The sequence below is a fragment of the Ostrea edulis genome, chromosome 9 (assembly GCF_947568905.1).
Source record: "Ostrea edulis chromosome 9, xbOstEdul1.1, whole genome shotgun sequence".
Taxonomy (NCBI): Eukaryota; Metazoa; Mollusca; class Bivalvia; order Ostreida; family Ostreidae; genus Ostrea; species Ostrea edulis.
The window spans coordinates 8,348,439-8,368,400 of NC_079172.1; the positions used below are offsets into that span (position 1 = coordinate 8,348,439).

Here is a 19,962-nt window from a genome sequence, read left to right on the forward strand (position 1 = left end):
TGATGACAACTCTCGTGCTTTTGATGACAACAACCCTCAGTTCTGATGACAACTCTCGTGCTTTTGATGACAACAACCCTCACTTCTGATGACAACTCTCGTGCTTTTGATGACAACAACCCTCACTTCTGATGACAACAACTCTCGTGCTTCTGATGACAAACCCTGATTCCATACTCAAGCATTTGATAGTCGCCTGATTGAACAGCTATAAACACAGAAAACAACTAAAATACTATAATGACAGATTTATTCCGATTCTGTTTCTTAAAGGGACTGATTCACGATTTTCCCCAAAATTTTCTTTTTCACTTTTAATGATCAAAATCTACTGTCTAATGTGTTTAAAAGAGTTGACATATAAATTAATGTTATACATTATCAAAGAAGCTCATTTTAGAGAGTTTATTATTTGTTTTGTAAACAAAGATTACGGTATGTTATTGTTTATAAAATTTTCAAAAGAAATGGATATCGATCTAAGTTTATTATATCTTTCACATTTCAAGCATTTTTGGGGTAAATGTGTCATCTAAAAGTTAAAATTTGTGACTATGCAAAATAAAGATGTTTTATATTACAAAATCAATATTGTATACATAAAAAGACTTGAGTCTTTGTTTACATAACACAGATTTATGGCTAAAATATTGCTTTAATTCTTGCATTCAGAAGGTCAAAATTTTGGCTGTCAATATTAAATGAGTTATATTTTTAATGTTTACCATAAAAAAATGAAAAATAGTTTTATCAAAAATCATGAACCAGTCCCTTTAATTAGAACTTCAAAAATAGCTGCTTCTGGACTACTCATTTCATTTGAGCAAGCTTCAACCTTTTAAGTCAGGAATATGCCTTTTGAATCCATCACCTTAGAGAAAGCCATCTTCATAACAAGAGGCCCACAGGCCTTATCAGTCACCTGAGTATTAGTTAAAAGTATTGCTAGTCCCAAGGGCTAAGAAATCTGTAACAATTCTCCTGTTCTGCATATCTAAGTTTAATTCTAATATTCAGCAAAAGTATTAAACAAGATCACAAATGCCCATGAAAGTGTCCATACTGATGAAAGACTAAATACATAATACATGTATGTATATTAACACTATATGCCTATATTAAACCTGCCCTAGAGTCAGAGCCCCGAGTCTGCGAAATTCAGTATGTCCTTTTCCAAAATATGTATTTAGTTTATATACAGTACATGTATCAGCAAAATTTAAAAAAGTAGTTTTTTTAAATGATGGCAATAATCACTATAATTCTGGCTCCACCCCTACCCCTCAGATCATGAAATTTACAGTTGTAGCTCTACATGACTATGCATTTACTTTTTCTTGCAGATGCATGGTTGTTGACAAGATTTTTAAAAATTGGTCATTTTTGGCAGTTTTGCCCTGCCCCCCCAAGGTTCTTGGGATGCAAGAGTCTTGAAATTTACAATACATGACCCCCTTGTCCAAGAAATGCTTTACACCAAAAAATTTGAAAAGCACTGGAATGGTAGTACATGTATCAAATTTTTTTTAAAAAATATTCAATTGTTAATGCATGATGGAGGACGCACGACAGACGACGGAGGCAGACCAATAGCAATCGTCACTCGGGTGACCTAAACTAATAGTTTTGTTCCTTCTATCCAGCACAGGCTGAAATAATCCCATCCAAGATTTCAATTTTCTATCCAAGATTTCAAGTTTGGTCACTGGCATGTTTTACTTCACAACACAGTTGAGAGCTTAGGAAAAGCGTTCTGTTTACTGACCACTAATTTCTGGTGCTGATGGGATATGTAGCCCTTAATTTTGTTCTGTGAAGAAAACAAGATAAGTTTAAAAAAAAAATTAAAAAGTCTGAAGGGTAGTCAAAGAATTACAGATTTTGTGAAACTGAGGCAACAAATCAACAATTAGGACGAAAGTGGACATCAAAGAGGCACTGACACGAATTTTGATCGATTGAAATTGACAGTTTAGGTGAATTAAAAATATTTTTATACAAGATATACTTTGCATTTAATATATAAAATCTGGCTTCCAAAACTGTGTTTGGCAACATGCTTGTCATAGCCAGGACACTATGGGTGGAGGTAAAAACACAAAGATTTCTAAAAGATATTCAACATTTCGACATGTTAATGATAAATCAATTTCAATTTAAGGAGCAAGCATAAAGATGAAAGAACAGAAATGTTTTGCTGTAAAAGCTTTTATTACCGAAGCCGTCAACTTTGGATCATGAGTCACGCAGCCAGACCTCATGCCTTGTTTTGAAAATGAAAAGTTTAGATGTCTCAAATAAATTTTTGCGGCAGTTTTTGAAATTTAAGTTTGTTACAATGCCTTACGTGAATTAAACAGAATAACATCATAAATTAAGTATCAAAGTAATTTTTTGTACCAAAATTGTGTCCATGCCTCTTTAGAGAGATGCAAAATGTACAAAAGTACCATATTTGGATGTACACTTTTTTGTTTAGAAAATTCTTACCTCATATATCAAATTGGCAATTATACATGCAGTCTCATCATTGTCGATATCTTCTACCTAAAAAAAGGAAGAGATAAAAAAACTGTTGATAAATGAATAGATTCATAGTATTAAAATAATAAGAAATTCTAATCTCAATAACATGAAAATTATAAATCCAAATATACAAAATCTAAAAAAAAAAAAAAAAAAAAAAAAAAAAAAAAGATATCAATTAAGGTACTCTATAAAGTTTACTCCAGCCTTTAAATGTCAAATGAATAAATATGCAACAGATACATGTACAAAAATGAAGTTTAAAAGTGGTTTAAGTTTTATGATAATCCCACCTCCAAAATTAAAAAAACAAGAGGCCCATGGGCCACATCGCTCACCTGAGTCACCTTGGCCCATATCTGAAGACTTTCCATATATATTTGCATGTAAAACCTTGGTCCCTATTATGGCCCAAACTACCCTTTGCAAACTTGAATCTACACTATGTCAGAAAGTTTTCATGTAAATGTCAACTTCTTTGGCCCAATGGTTCTTTTAAAGCTTTTTTCTATATTTGTATGTAAAACTTTGACACCCCCCCCCCACTTGTGGCCCCATCCTACCCCCCGGGGACCATGATTTGAACAAACTTGAATCTGCACTATGTCAGAAAGTTTTCTTGTAAATATCAGCTTTTCTGACTCAGTGGTTATTGAGAAAAAGATTTTAACTATATATTTGTATGTAAAACTTTGATCCCCCTTGTGGCCCCATCCAACCCCCGGAGCCCATGATTTGAAGAAACTTGAATCTGCACTATGTCAGAAAGTTTTCATGTAAAAATCAGCTTTTCTGGCTCAGTGGTTCTTGAGAAGAAGATTTTTCCTATATATTTGTATGTAAAACTTTGATCCCCTATTGTGGCCCCATCCAACCCCCGGAGCCCATGATTTGAACAAACTTGAATCTGCATTATGTCAGGAAGCTTTCATGTAAAAATCAGCTTTTCTGGCTTAGTGGTTCTTGAGAAGAAGATTTTTCCTACATATTTGTATGTAAAACTTTGATCCCCTATTGTGGCCCCATCCAACCCCAGGGGCCCATGATTTGAACAAACTTGAATCTGCATTATGTCAGGAAGCTTTCATGTAAATCTCAGCTTTTCTGGCTTAGTGGTTCTTGAGAAGAAGATTTTTAAAGTTTTTCCCTATATATTTGTGTGTAAAACTTTGATCCCCCCCTTGGGGCCCCATCTTATCCCCGGGGGCCATGATTTGAACAAACTTGAATCTGCACTATGTCAGAAAGTTTTCATGTAAAAATCAGCTTTTCTGGCTTAGTGGTTCTTGAGAAGAAGATTTTTAAAGATTTTTCCTATATATTTGTATGTAAAACTTTGATCCCCTATTGTGGCCCCATCCAACCCCAGGGGCCCATGATTTGAACAAACTTGAATCTGCATTATGTCAGGAAGCTTTCATGTAAATCTCAGCTTTTCTGGCTTAGCGGTTCTTGAGAAGAAGATTTTTAAAGTTTTTCCCTATATATTTGTATGTAAAACTCTGATCCCCCCTTGTGGCCCCATCCTACCACCGGGGGCCATGATTTGAACAAACTTGAATCTGCAATATGTCAGGAAGCTTTCAGGTAAATTTCAGCTCTTCTGGCCCAGTGGTTCTTGAGAAGAAGATTTTTAAATGACCCCACCCTATTTTTGCATTTTTGTGATTATCTCCCCTTTGAAAGGGACATGGCCCTTCATTTGAACAACCTTGAAAGCCCTTCACCCAAAGATGCTTTTGGCCAAGTTAGGTTGAAATTGGCCCAGTGGTTCTGGAGAAGAAGTCGAAAATGTGAAAAGTTTACAGACGGACAGACAGACAGACGGACGCCGGACAAAATGTGATCAGAATAGCTCACTTGAACCTTCGGTTCAGGTGAGCTAAAAATGAATACGTGTGTGTGTGTGTTACAGTGTATGTTACAGCGTGCCAGACAACAATACCAACCTTCATCATCCTTAGTGCTGCAGTAAATGAATCAATGGATAACTGGTGGGTATTTAGGATGAGATGTCTGAAAGCAAGTTTAAACACAACTGTCAACAAGTCAATATTCAAAATTATCATATCTTATACCTAAATTTAACATTAAACATTTTGGAACACATACTATTTTTTCATTCAATAATATATTGAATTGCTTCACTTCTTCTTTAAGAAAAATGTCAAGCTTTTACCCTATATGGAGTGATGCTAGTTTTAGCGTGTGATAATTTTCATAAGATGACAGAAGCCAATTACAGAGTCATCTGATGTTCAATCAAGGTATCCTCCCCACATAACCCAAAAACTAGACCGTAGTTTCTCATACAGGAACAGTTAAACCTGTCTAATCTGACATCCGTGTTTCACTGTGAATTCCGACTCTATCTTCATTCCTAATTATCCCTTTTCCATATTTTTTGCACTGTGCAATTCAACATCCTGTCTAACCTGTCCATACATGCCAACTTTCCCGATTTGAAGAAGTTGAAAAGGCAAATCCCGATATCCCGATCGGGATTGCAAAAATACCCTGAAATCCCGATTTTCTAAAAATATCTCCCACTTTACGACAACAAACCCCCATTTCCAACTGGAATTTGAAATCCCGCGTCATTTCTGAACTGGCCAATCAGAAAATCGGGACAATAGTCAGCCATTGCTGTTTACCTGTGTCGCATGGTATCGGGGTGATGTAATTTACCTGGTCTGCCTGTGTCGGGGTGCTTATTGGACAGTGCGAAGCATGTTTTGATAGTAATTAATCGGGAAGACGGATTTCAAATTGACATATCCTTTACACAAACGTGAATGACAACGATAATAGTGTCACCACCAAACAATCAGACATTCCCGATTTTTGCCTCTCGCTGACAGCATCCAAAATATGCAATAAGGTACGTCAAATATATGTTAATATAGGCTATCCGAATCTATCTGTCTATAGCGATGTATTACATAGTGTAGTATTCAATATACTTTGTGATGCGTAATTCGCACAAGTCTGTACTGAATTTTATATTAGCAAGTAGCCTTAATTTACAAGTAAAACGTATATTTTGATGTGTTTTTTTTCCCTGGAAATTATTTCAGATGTCATGGGTGCAAAGGTTTTGTTCGCAAACTTCATAGCAGGGCAGATCACTCCTTTTCTGGTTGCAATGCAGATTGTTCCACCAGACTCTGCAAGCCCATGTTTACAGACAACCAAGATGTAGTCGTACCTAAATGCATGTGCTTTAATTTAAATTTTGATATATAGACCAGCCAATGTGTATATGGTGTAAAAGGATGCAACTTTAAGTATTATTTGATATTACAGGGTGATCCAAAACATATGTTACACTTTTAAACTGTTATAAAATTTAACATTATTTGAACACGATTTCTGAAGTTTTTTTTACCACAGCTTTACATGTATCAACAGAGATTGATCTTATTTCTCGTGTAATTGCTGTTTTTAAGTCTTTTGTTGTTTGTGGGGAAGGAGAGTACACTCTGTCTTTTAGATAACCCCACAAGAAGAAATCAAGGGGTTCAGATCGAGGGAGTGCGGAGGCCAAACATTTGTGGTACGATAAGAAATGTATTGATCACCAAACGTGTTGTCAAGCCACTGAAGAACACAACCTGCAGTGTGTGGCGTAGCACCGTCCTGTTGAAACCACACATTATCGAAATTTACAACTTTTCGTCTAAGAGCTGGTAGAAATTTTGATTTTATTAACTTTAAGTATCGTTCAGAATTTACCATCACTGATGCAGTGCCTTCGGTGTCTTCGAAGAAAAAAGGGCCAATTATTCCGCTTGAATTTAATGCAGCCCATACAGTAACTTTCTCACAGTGAAGAGGTTTTTCCACATAAAAATTGGGTTTCGCCGAACCCCAGAATCTAAAATTCTGTTTATTGACAACATTATTAAGATGGAAGTGGGCCTCATCGGAAAACCATATGGCATCTGTAAAATTTTCAGAGTCGGGTCCACTTAAAATCCAATGGGCAAACTCTAAACGACTTCTAATGTCTGTCTCTTTTAAATGCTGCATCACACTTATCTTGTATGGAATCAATTTTAAATCAAATTTGAGCATTCTATGAATACTAGATTTGCTAACGGTGCCATTCAGTTCATGCAATACCCGTTTAACTGATTTTTGTGGAGTTTCAGTAATAACTCTATCAATGGCATCAATGTTCTCTTTGGTACGGGCACTCCTTGGTCTCCCAATACCAGAATTGCGTCTTGTGTCATTTGTGGTGCCTTTAAATTCAAACTTCCTCACAAGTCTGTAAATTAGCATTCTGTTGAGCACTTTTATTCCAGGATGTTGTTTTCTCATGGTTCTAATGACTAAAGTAGCAGATTTATACTCATAGTAAAGTTTGACAATTTCTGCCACCTGTTCACATGAAGGTTCCATCTTGAAAATGGGATGACGTCATTATGACGTCATAATTAACTGACTATTTAACAGAATTTCCCGAAATTTTGTCAAATAAAATTTATATTAATACACTAGATGTTGACAAAATATCTTTGTAATTGCTTTTGTTTTGATAAAGTTATAGATGATTAAAAGTGTAACGCATGTTTTGGGACACCCTGTATGTATGTGACTTGTTGGAGAGGATTTTTTGCTGAATAGATGATTTTAATAAAATACTTATGTATATCTTTCAAAGTGTTTTTTTTTTTATATAGTTTTGTTAAAGTTAATGGTCGAACACACTTGATGTTGTGTTAATGTATGATACATGTATAATGATTAGATTGATATTTTATTTGAAAAGACAAATATTTATTTTCATGGTAAAATGTCGTGAATTTTGAGCGTTGAAAAAAGGTCGTCGCGCGCAAAATCCCCCATGGGGATTTTCAAAAGTTGGCATGTATGCCTGTCAGATGCAAATAAGTTTCTCCCTCAGCATATCAAGACAGGTTTCACCATATTTACAATATATCTTTTTGATCAGAACAGTGAAACTCCTCAATGCATCCAGTAGTCAGACAGAAGAAAATGGCCAGTTTAAAGGGGAGACTGGTTTACTGAAATATTTCTTTTGGTTTCTATCTGAATATGTGAAACACATTTAACAATTACAAAATTATAGTTTGATATTTATAATGAAAAGGTTTATTTCTGAAAGAATATTTACAATAGTGAATATTAGTTTATATCCCTAAGCTATTGTCACAGCAATAAAATGTAACTCTTCAAACACACAAAACATTGCTTACACTTTCTTAAAGAGATTGCGATACGTGATGATCTTGAGTTTTTCTAGGATGAGGTAGATTCCACATTTGATGAAAAAGGCTTCATTTTTCTCCAATGCATTATTCAGAGACAGGAGATTTCCGGAACTGAAATATTGAATAAAACATCATTTGAAGTGGAAAAATGTCACAGTAGTTTCAACAGACATGTTAACTTTTGAAAGTACCTGAGATTTCTACAATATTTCCAAACTAATTTCAGACATGCATATATCATGCAAACAATTTTTTCATAGATTATTTCAGACCTAATATAATATGATGGAAGTGCTTCAAGTTCATGTAATATTGTCTAATAATTCAATATCAGTTGTCCATAGAGCCAATGATTTTTTTCCGTAATAAACATTTTAATTATTTTAACATTTTCTCATAAATACAGTGTATATCTAGTTTTACGAAAATTAATTGCAAATGAATACTTTATCAGCTGACCAGGCATCCTAAACAATCAATGAATCACACAGCAATGTGACGTCAATTACCCATATCATGACGTGTACTGGGGCATGACTAATTCTATTAATGCTAGCTAGTCTGCTACTATGTCAGTAAAATTCAAAGAGATAAACATGCCACAGTAACTTCAACATTGGTTGTTGTTTTTTTTTTTTTAGGGGGGGGGGGGGTGAAAATCAAAGGTGCCAAACACCTGCACAACTTGAGATTTTAAGTGTGTACAGATAGTCAGGAATACTTTTGAAACTGTGAGTCTCCTGACAAGAGAGAAGACCATGAGATGACATACATGTATCTGGAGGAAGTCTATCTACACTACACATTATTCAGTGCCACATACTGAATTCTTCTGTTGAGCTATTCAGGTTTAATTTGCATTTTGTGATACTAAGCTCAAATTAACACTTTTCTTAACCATCAAAACTCTTGTCTTACTTTCACATCTCAAAATTATTGTCTCGAAAGAAACATTCATTTACATGTATTACACCTCATTCAGTGCTAAAACGAATAATCTTTGTTGCCTAATTAACACCTACCAAGCAAGATATCATCTGTAACATGTCCAGTGTATCGACACCTCCATTAATGGTAACCATGGCCAATGCAAGCCATTTAAATTTCCACACAGATTTAATTACCGGATGGATGGGCAGTTTGCATACGAAATAGCAATACATAGTCCCCTACCGGAGGCAAAAATTATTGGACCGCAACAATATTTAAAGTTCATTATGAGACCAAGGTTATGGTAAAAGGGAAGATTGGGAAACCAAAATACATGTAGGAATGGTTGGAAATTAGCTACAATTTAGGTACAAAGACTAGACAAGGAAAACTTCAAAATCAATCTGTAACTTGTTATGGCAAAGCAATCATTATGATGTACTGAATATCAAATGAATATCTGCCAGCACATAAATTTTTTTTCGGAAAACTGATAATTCATGCCATTTTTCTAAGTCCAAGGACCATAACTTAGTGAAAAATCAACGGACCGAGAAGAAACTCGAATTTGATCTGTAACTTGTTATGGCAAAGCAATGTACCAAATATCAAATGAATATCTGCAAGCACATTAAAAAAACGTCAGGAAAACATAATTCATGCTATTTTTCAAAGTCCAAGGGCCATAACTTAATGAACAAGAGGCCCATGGGCCACATCGCTCACCTGAGTCACCTTGGTCCATATCAGAAGATTTTCCATATCTATTTGCATGTAAAACCGTAGTCCCTATTATGGCCCCAAACCTACCCCTGGAGGCCATGGTTTTTGCAAACTTGAATCTACACTATGTCAGAAAGCTTTCATGTAAATGTGAACTTCTTTGGCCCAATGGTTCTAGAGAAGAAGATTTTTAAAGATTTTCCCTATATATTTGTATGTAAAACTTTGATCCCCTATTGTGGCCCCATCCTACCCCAGGGGGGCATGATTTTAACAAACCTGAATCTGCACTATATCAGAAAGCTTTCATATAAATCTCAGCTTTTCTGGCTTAGTGGTTCTGGGAAGACGATTTTTAAAGATTTTTCCTATATATTTGTATGTAAAACTTTGACCCCCAATTGTGGCCCCATCCGACCCCCGGGGGCCATGATCTTAACAATCTATAATCTGCACTATATCAGGAAGCTTTCATATAAATCTCAGCTTTTCTGGCTCTGGTTCTTGAGAAGAAGATTTTAAAAGATTTTTCCTATAGATTTGTATGTAAAACTTTGATGCCCCCCTTGAGGCCCCATCCAATCCCCGGGGTCCATGATTTTAACAAACTTGAATCTGCACTATATAAAAAAAAAAAAACGAAAAAAAACAAAACAAAAAAAACTGACCCCCTATTGTGGCCCCATCCGATCCCCGGGGGCCATGATTTTAACAATTTAGAATCTGTACTATATCAGGAAGCTTTCATATAAATCTCAGCTTTCCTGGCTCAGTGGTTCTTGGGAAGACGATTTTTAAAGATTTTTCCTATATACTTGTATGTAAAACTTTGATCCCCTATTGTGGCCCCATCCGACCCCCGGGGGCCATGATTTTAACAATTTAGAATCTGCATTATATAAGGAAGTTTTCATATAAATCTCAGCTTTTCTGGCTCAGTGGTTCTTGAGAAGAAGATTTTTAAAGATTTTCCCTATATATTTGTATGTACAACTTTGATCCCCTATTGTGGCCCCATCCGACCCCCGGGTCCATGATTTTAACAATTTAGAATCTGCATTATATAAGGAAGCTTTCATATAAATCTCAGTTTTTCTGGCTCAGTGGTTCTTGAGAAGAAGATTTTTAAAGATTTTCCCTATATATTTGTATGTACAACTTTGATCCCCTATTGTGGCCCCATCCGACCCCCGGGGGCCATGATTTTAACAATTTAGAATCTGCACTACCTAATAAAGCTTATCTATAAATTTCATCTTTTCTGGCCCAGTGGTTCTTGAGAAGAAGATTTTTTAATGACCCTACCCTATTTTTACCTTTTCTTGATTATCTCCCCTTGGAAGGTGGCCTGGCCCTTTATTTTAACAATTTAGAATTCCCTTTACCTAAGGATGTTTTGTGCCAACTTTGGTTGAAATTGGCCCAGTGGTTGTTGAGAAGAAGTTGAAAATGTGAAAAGTTTACAGACAGACAGACGGACGGACGCCAGAATACGGGTGATCAGAAAAGCTCACTTGAGCTTTCAGCTCAGGTGAGCTAAAAATCAATGGACCGAGATGAAATTCGATCTTGATCTGTAACTTATTATGCTAAAGCAATGTACTAGATATCAAATGAATATCTGCAAGCACAACCAAAAAAAGTTCGGAAAGCTAATAATTCATGCTATTTTTCTAAGTTCAAGGACCATAACTTAGTGAAAAATCAACGGACCGAGATGAAATTCGAACTTGATCTGTAACTTGTTATGGCAAAGCCATGTACCAAATATCAAATGAATATCCATAAGCACATAAAAAAAACGTTCGGAAAACTAATAATTCATGCTATTTTTCAAAGTCCAAGGGCCGTAACTTAGTGAAAAATCAACGAACCGAGACAAAACTCGAACTTGATCTGTAACTTGTTATGGCAAAGCCATGTACCAAATATCAAATGAATATCTGCAAGCAAGTCAATAAAAAGTCTGGAAAACTAATAATTCACGCTATTTTTCTAAGTCCAAGGGCCATAACTTAGTGAAAAATCAATGGACTGAGACGAAATTCGAACTTGATTTGTAATTTGTTATGCTAAAGCAATGTACCAAATATCAAATGAATATCTAAAAGCACATAAAAAAAAAAAGCCTGGAAAACTGATTTGCAGGATTGACGGACAGACGGATGGAGCGCAAACCTAAAGTCCCCTTCGACTTCGCCGGTAGGGGGACTAATAACCAGGAGAAAAGGGGGCGGGGGGAGAGTTGTAAACATGTGATAAAAAGAATCTCACCAAGGATCGGGGATAGAAAACACTCAACTCGTTGAATATAAATCATATCAAACCACTAATCATGGAAGATCGTATATATGCGCTCATGGGACAAAGATACATGTAGCAGTAGTTAGCATAGCAGAAAACCTTTACAAAAGCCACACACTAAATATCTACCTGACAGCTTGAGCAACTTCAGCAAACTGTAAAAGATCATATTTCCTCAACACTCTCTGTGAAGGCATGTATCCCTGAAAATGTGTATTTAATAAAATTTCAGAATCTAAGATATAACAATACATGTATCATCATAAATTATGAAAAATCATTGTTGTTTGAAAAATATTCACAACAAGAGGTACTGTGAGCAATGCTCACTAAGAATACCCCCCCGCTTACCCCAATCTCCCAAAGGGTGTTGGTAATAGGTATAAACTACCTCTTTTCTGAGTGTAAAAAACAAATGGCATGACAAACCGAACCATATTGCTACTTCGATGTCCAGTGCGCTTGACCTTTGACCTTTTGACCCCAAAATCGATAGGGAACATCTTCATCCCATGGGTAGTCCATATGTACAATATGGTGACTATAGGTGGAAAGGATAACGCTTTAGAGCCCAGAAACCATATTGCTACTTCGATGTCCAGTGCGCATGACCTTTGACCTTTTGACCCCAAAATCGATAGGGAACATCTTCATCCCATGGGTAGTCCATATGTATGATATGGTGACTGTAGGTGGAAAGGATAACGTTTTAGAGCCCGGAAACCATATTGCTACTTCGATGTCCAGTGTGCTTGACCTTTGACCTTTTGACCCCAAAATCGATAGGGAACATCTTCATTCCATGGGTAGTCCATATGTACAATATGGTGACTGTAGGTGGAAAGGATAACGCTTTAGAGCCCAGAAACCATATTGCTACTTCGATGTCCAGTGCGCATGACCTTTGACCTTTTGACCCCAAAATCGATAGGGAACATCTTCATCCCATGGGTAGTCCATGTGTATGATATGGTGACTGTAGGTGGAAAGGATAACGTTTTAGAGCCCGGAAACCATATTGCTACTTCGATGTCCAGTGCGCTTGACCTTTGACCTTTTGACCCCAAAATCGATAGGGAACCTCTTCATCTCATGGGTAGTCCATATATATGATATAGTGACGGTAGGTGGAAAGGATAATGCTTTAGAGTCTGGAAACCATTGCATCTACAGACGGACGGACGGACAACCTGATTCCAGTATACCCCCCCCCCCCACAACTTGTTGCGGGGGGTATAATAATTCATTGAGATAACCTCATAAGGATTTATAATTTGGTTTACCAATAACATTTTGACAGGCAGTAAGTAAATGAGAGTCATTCTTTTATTCTTTGTACTTGATTTGTGACATCTTGTGAAAGCAAAGGTCAAGAATTCATCAGCTGCAATACATACATATAAATCAAAAACAAATTAAGTGTATATGTAGAGTGACTGCATGTGTATATATCATACAAAGAATTAATTTCTATTTTAATTAATGTTTACAGACTGTCAAAGAATATGACATATTAAATTAAAACTCACCACTTTTAAAGTCACTGTCAAACATGGCCTTCCTTCCTACATAATATCTTAAATGAAATTTTAAAAACAAATCAAAATGTTGAACAACACATACTTTTGCCTTGGGCAACCATTTTCTGCTTTATACAATTTAAAAAAAAAAACCATGTAGATGATACATTTCATAAACATTCTTATAAAAATTCCTATTCATTATGGTAACCTGACATCTGAAATGAATATAGTATGATTCTAATAAAACATGTATATTAACCTAAAAGTGACTTGTTGAGCTAGAGGAAATCTTTCTTTCAATGGTAAACTGTCGATGGCACGGATCAAGGGTTTACAAAGGTGCAGCTTATTAATCTACAAAAGAATAGCATGTACAATATGACAACTTTATTTTCAAATATAAGACTCCGAAATATACAGTGCAGTGACTCAAGTACCTTGAAGTAAATTTTAAACAGCTGATTAACAAGATTCAACATTCCCCATTTCTTTGTGTCTTCCACAGAGGCTCGACTGAAAAGGAAGTTGGACAGAATATAAAAGGTAAGTTAAAATAATATAGCATTTAAAAAACTAAAGTCACACGTTCAATGTCTTTCTTTGCACAGTAAAACACCATTATAATAAAGTGCCCATGACAAAAGTCATTCACTGTTAGTGTAATTCATATTACCGTTTCATTTTTTCCATATATTGCTATAATTCATTATAAACATACTTGTTGTAACTGTGCTTTACTGTATTTTAAAACATAACAGAATCTCTCACTTGTCCGAGGCACAGACTCTAAAGCAGCCCATCAGAAGTTCGGCAGCTTTCTCCAATCGCTCTCCTGCCTTCCCCTTACCCTTTCTCTGTGCCTGAGTATCTGCCTGTTTAAAATGCATAAATCTAGTAATCAATACACAATTATATTTAAAATGTATGATATTAGGATTACAACTAATAATCATTATTCGTCACTAGTATTTATTTAAGATGTAAACTTGTGATATATTGTGAGATTCTAGCTTCTCATTATCACTGTAATCAATGATACAGGACACCAGGTATACAATGAATTTTAATGTAAGTAACATAAATCAAGTAATCTACAGGTATGTAATAAATTCTAAAATTTTGTCACAAATCACTTTAAAGACAGAAATGAAAATATCAAAATTCTACACCATTGCATGATCTTATTCTTGAACTGCTTGGTTTTATATCAAAGTTTATACTCCATTTTTTAATTTCTAATGTTGTACATGCTGCTTTGACAGTAATTTCCACAAGTCCATCATGAAGATGTTTTCACTAAAAATGAAACACATGGATTTTCTTGTGCACTTTTACATTACAGACATTTAAATCTGTATATTCCTTTGTAAATTTAAGAATGGAGTTTTATCCCACACCAAACATTTAAATAGTGACAAACTTACAGAGTTAGCAAATAACCTAAGATCAAGACACACTGCGAACATGATGGGTAGTGACCAGTTTTCATCTTTCTGACTTTGAAAGAACTTTGTGAAAGCTGTAAACTCAGGTTAAGGCATAAATTGTAATATATTGTGGGCAAACAACATAACATTTTGTTGTTTCACCGAGGAAGAGTAAAATATACAATTATGTTATACATGGCAGTGATTTTTTTAGGCCCATTTTGGGTCTGAGTTTCGACCTTTCCCCACCTAAAAATTGCCAATCCCCCCCCCCCCCCCCCCCCCAATAAGCTTGCATTTTCCCCAATAATAAATTTGTGAAAGGAAAACGTATTCGAAAAAAGTAAACATTCGATGTGAATTATATACATAAGACATGGGAATGATGATTTGGATAGAATAGTTGAAAATTTTAGAAGGTTAAAGAAAATTAGATGTGTAAAATAAAGATAATATAATGTTTGATATGATTTTAAAACTTATTTACAATAAAATTGATTTTCCAAATTTGACTGAAATGTCGACAACTTTTCCCAATTTGAAAGGCACAGGACCCTTGTCAAAAATGTAGAAAAATCACTGCATGGCAAAGAAAATGTTTGTAAAGGATATTGAACCACGACTGCCTGGCATCCATAACCTTCTATAAAATCATGATTTGCCACTGCCCAACAACACCTACAAATAAGAAAGTTCACACTGTAAGCCTTACTGTTCATTTTTAAAAAATATATATATCAATATATTAAAACTTTCAGTTGATAGGGATTAAAACTAAGCCTTAGTATTTTGATGCCAAACCAGTAACTAATGCTAAAATTTTGTCGACTAATTGTTTGTCCAAGGAATGACAAGAGAAAATAGATGTAACTGAAAATGATTAGGATTTTTTTAATTTTGAAAATACATACTACATGTATTTGATTTCTGTATTGCATCTCTGACAATAGAATAGAGTCAAATATGCCTCTCTCCGACATCTACATGCAGAATTAAACCCAACCCCCCAACCCCCAAATTGTAAGAAAGATTACAAGGCAGGGTTTTTTCAAGGTCTTGATTTCAAGGGCCTGGGCCTTTCCAATTGGAAAAAATAGCGACATTTGCTTGAAATTGGGAAAATTGTTTCACACAAAGAAATGGGGAGAAAACCAATCTCGAGTGCATTAAGGCTTCTTCTGACTTTCAATTTGGTCAAAGCTTACCTCAATTAAATAAACAGAGGCCAAAAAATTAGGTTTACTTAACAATTTTGAAGCAAACATTGTAATCTGTAGGCATGTGAAAGAGATTTATGAACAATAAGGCTACCCTGCTTGATTTGTTTTCATGGTTTGGGAATTTCATAGCAAAAACTGGGGAAAATACCTTCTTTTTAGCATTGGGAATGGGGCCTTATTTCGGCCCCCTACATACCCTAAAAAATCCCTGCAAGGTATCATTTTCATTTTAAGGAATTTCTTAGAAAACATGAGACAAACAGACATTTGAACGTGCCTGCGTGACTGTACTACGTCTTAATTATTATATATATGTCTGGTTCTTTGAGCAACTACTAACTTTAGACCCAATGACGATATTTTCTATAAACACACACACACTCTCTCTCTATATATATATTATAGGGTTATTGAACTTATATTGGTGAATATTGGCACGAGTTGGCTGTAAAAATGCACGAGCTTATGAGTGCATTTTGACAGCCAATGAGTGCCAATATTCACCAATATAAGTTCAATAACCCTTTTATTATATAGCTAAAGTGTTTCGTTGTTAAATTATATCCCTTTTCACTCAAACTACTCCAAAATAGACGAGAATTCATCAATATTGGCACCTAAGGTGAAAGTGTGCAATAACAAGCATGCATTTCTTAACTGTTCAATATTTAACCCGTCATTAATGCATGAAGCAAACTAATTTTGTAAATGGGGACATCATAATTTATGTACAGTAAAACATTTTGCTTAAGTAAATATCAAATACCGGCTCTGTCAGATTCGGAGGACCGTCGTCTGCCATTTTGGCTTGTTTACGTCGTTACGGTAACGTCAATATTGAACGCTCATACTCGGAATGTTTCGGGCCCATACAATCTACGCAATGCAAAGTTAGCGTTAAATAAATTCTCAAGATATTGAACGCTAACATTCTCTAGATTTTACGCAGATTTTATAATAGACTATTTATTAGCTATATAATAAATATATATATTGATATAATATGCTGAAAATACAGAAACCTCGTTACTTTTTCATGAACAACAGAAAAAGGTATAAATCAATTTTCAACATCACAGTATCAATGTTCACCATTATCATGATTAAATATGTAAGTTACATTTGTACCTGATATGAGCTGCTACAAGTTCATCTAGTGGAGTGTCGAACACTCTCTGGACTGCTGACTCAGGCCTGTCTATCTGCAGTCTGGGGTTGGCCACATGTGGATGCTCAAAGGACAGCAAATCCTGCATTCCATAAACAATGTCCAGTGTCATTACAATTAGAGATTTAGAATCGAGAATTTCAAATAATACAGTGTTAATCACATCCACTTCTTTATTAAATACTGCCTTAAATATTCAATACTATAGTATGCCAGTTCCCATGACTACGCCCACATGTATGCTGTCTAACCCTAACTTTAACCCTAGTCATGCAAAGTAGGGACTGACATACTAGAGACTGCCCTAATATTGTCTACTTACACCAGCTTTCAGTCCATCTTTATCTTGAACAGCATCATCCAGCTACAATGGAAATATAACAGGCAGATTAACAGATCGGACATGACAACAATATGGTGCTCACCATGTAGAGACACCCCCCCCCCCCCCCCCCCCCCAAAAAAAAAAACTAAACCCACTAATTACACTAGTGCAATGTGCTTGTTCTTTAAAGGGGTATCAGCTGCGAATCTTTTTTTTTCATAATCTCTCAATGGCATAGGAATATTAATTTATGATTAATAAAAACATTTATTTTGTACAAACACAGGAGAAACTTAATAACACTACATTACATATATTAACCACTTTTAGTGTAAAGAAATACATGTATATAATGAAGAATTATTGACTCGGCTTGGAGGTTAAAAAGTGTTTAAAATAATTAAATATTGGTGTTATTACTAAAATATAAAACAATCTTTATTGAATTGTTTTGGTTGACAAAATTACAGTTAATGCCCCCTTTATTCTATTTGAATTTTTGATTCGAAAACACACACAGATATATCTTACAGTGTGGCAGTTTTTAAGGGCGAAACAAAAAGCATTGGCATTAGAATCTATATATCCATAACTGGAGAAGACACATCCCGAAGTTACATATGTAGCACCTAACATGTGGGGACAGAGCTCTATCAAAGCTTCCTTACTTTAGACATTTGATCTGCCTATTCATTGAACACGGGAAACATAACACAATTGATGTAAACAGTGCATTGTGACGTCATATTAGGCATCAGTGTTTAGCAAATTTTACAAACATAGGAGACATCGTACAATCGATATGTTAATCGAGAAGTGATTATACATGATTAAGAAAATAAGATTTACATACTATTACAGATTATACGCAACATCTCAGAACGTTAACTTTGGATGGTACACAAGATCCAAAATGGTGAAATACATGCCCACCCACTTGTATTCGAATCGACGCCATTTGGACCAAAATTTTCAAGTTCCATAGGTATGGTTTGATTTTTCATTACTTTTCTATATTTTCCTTTTAAACATGTATATACGTGTTAAAGTATAGGGAGAGATCCGCTCTCACGACCCTTTGGGCCGTGAAGGGCTTCGCCCTCTATAAACTACCAATAGGCCCAGAGCTTGTTCTCTAAATCAGGTTGGGAACGCTTCCCCTATAGCGAGATATTCTCGCTAAAACGCGATCATCCCTCTTTAGTGAGAAATAAACATTACCATAAACAGGTGTTTTGGCGTTTTTATTGAAAATAATGGCAAATCCCGTGCAACGCTGAACAAGTGCGACACATGCACTCAACATGATGCCAATTGTTCCTATGAAATTGGCAACATAGTCATGAAATTGCATATCAAAGTTGCTGCGTAAGAGGGAAGCAGTCTGAAATCCAATACACATCGTGAGTGTTTTTGTTTTGCTCTGTTATATGTCTCTGTTTTGATTCATATATTTGCATAAGTATCAGACATTTTAGCGCACTTTTTCTTCTTTTCACGTGAATCACGAAGAGATGGGTGTTTTTCTCGGTTGTACGGGATAAATTTATTCTCGCTAGAGAGGGATAATCGCGTTTTAGCGAGAATGTCTCGCTACAGGGGAAGTGTTCCCAACCGGTAAATTTCATTATCAAAATGTAGATCTAGTTAATTTAAATGAAAATGGCATCGATCTACATACATCCCGTTCTATTCTATTAAGGAAGATATAACCATATAAACTAGTAGCTATCGCATTTGAATACATACATTCTGAAGATAAGTATTTAAAGACCACTGTGCCATTTCGAAAATTTTACATCGTGACCATCTTCCCGCTCTACTTTCACATTAACAGGAAATGACAAAAGTCGGAAAGGGATTAGATAATTCAATCACTTACTCTTCGATATCTTCGCATGTATAAGCAAGCGGGAAAAAAACAAACAAAAAAACAACCTCGAATGTATTACGATAACCTCCATTTTTATATCAAATCAAAATACGACAATAAAAGTTATTCATTGTTTTATTTACAATGAGCATTTGGGAGAAACATTGAGATCTCCCCAGCGCGTACGCGTGTGTGTTAAAAACACCTGAGTAAGAAGTGATATATATATGAAAGTTAAAAATAAAGAACAGTGATCAATATCATAACTTGTACAAGCAATACAAAATAGATAGTTGGGCAAACACGGACCCCTGGACACACCAGAGGTGGGATCAGGTGCCTATAGGAGGACGCGGGTACGTTAAGGCAGGTTATGAAAATTTTTACTGGGATAAAATCCGCGAAACAATGTGACGTCATAATTGAAATAAGTATATCACTATGTATATATATTAAATTCCGATTTTTTTTTTTTATTTAAGTTTTATTTATGCATAAAATAAACCATGCAGCTACTAAGATCCAACGAACTTCGAAATGCTATACTGCTGTTGTGTAATTTCTGTCTGATCGATATGAAAGTAAACTGATGACGTCATGACTATACATCGAGTGACGTTGACACATGCAAGGAATTTGTTTATATGTGACATGCAAATATCGACAAAATGTAGAGTGTTTGAAATATATCACATGGGATATA

General features: G+C 35.3%; 1 protein-coding gene across 1 annotated transcript; it reads right to left on the reverse strand.

The window, feature by feature from the left end:
* Window positions 1-236: 236 nt before the first annotated feature.
* LOC125659558 (PCI domain-containing protein 2-like) lies at window positions 237-19,421 on the reverse strand. The gene is made up of 15 exons (XM_048891275.2): window positions 19,136-19,421; window positions 17,384-17,425; window positions 17,022-17,143; window positions 15,286-15,351; window positions 14,671-14,767; window positions 14,015-14,118; window positions 13,684-13,759; window positions 13,506-13,600; window positions 13,253-13,299; window positions 13,007-13,107; window positions 11,853-11,926; window positions 7,752-7,877; window positions 4,476-4,542; window positions 2,491-2,547; window positions 237-1,810 (listed from the first exon to the last, which is right to left on the reverse strand). Exons 1-15 carry the CDS (start codon window positions 19,169-19,171, stop codon window positions 1,721-1,723), a joined length of 1,200 nt encoding a protein of 399 aa, XP_048747232.1. The 5' UTR covers window positions 19,172-19,421; the 3' UTR covers window positions 237-1,720.
* Window positions 19,422-19,962: the final 541 nt, after the last annotated feature.

Bases quoted from the DNA above. Each gene is read 5' to 3' on its own strand.
- LOC125659558 (XM_048891275.2), bottom strand. From the start codon at position 19,171: ATGGCACAGTGGTCTTTAAATACTTATCTTCAGAAT. The intron at 2,548-4,475 runs GTTGGTATTGTT...TCCTTTTTTTAG, and splicing joins CAGCACTAAGGATGATGAAG to GTAGAAGATATCGACAATGA. The intron at 1,811-2,490 runs GTAAGAATTTTC...TTTTCTTCACAG, and splicing joins TTGCCAATTTGATATATGAG to AACAAAATTAAGGGCTACAT.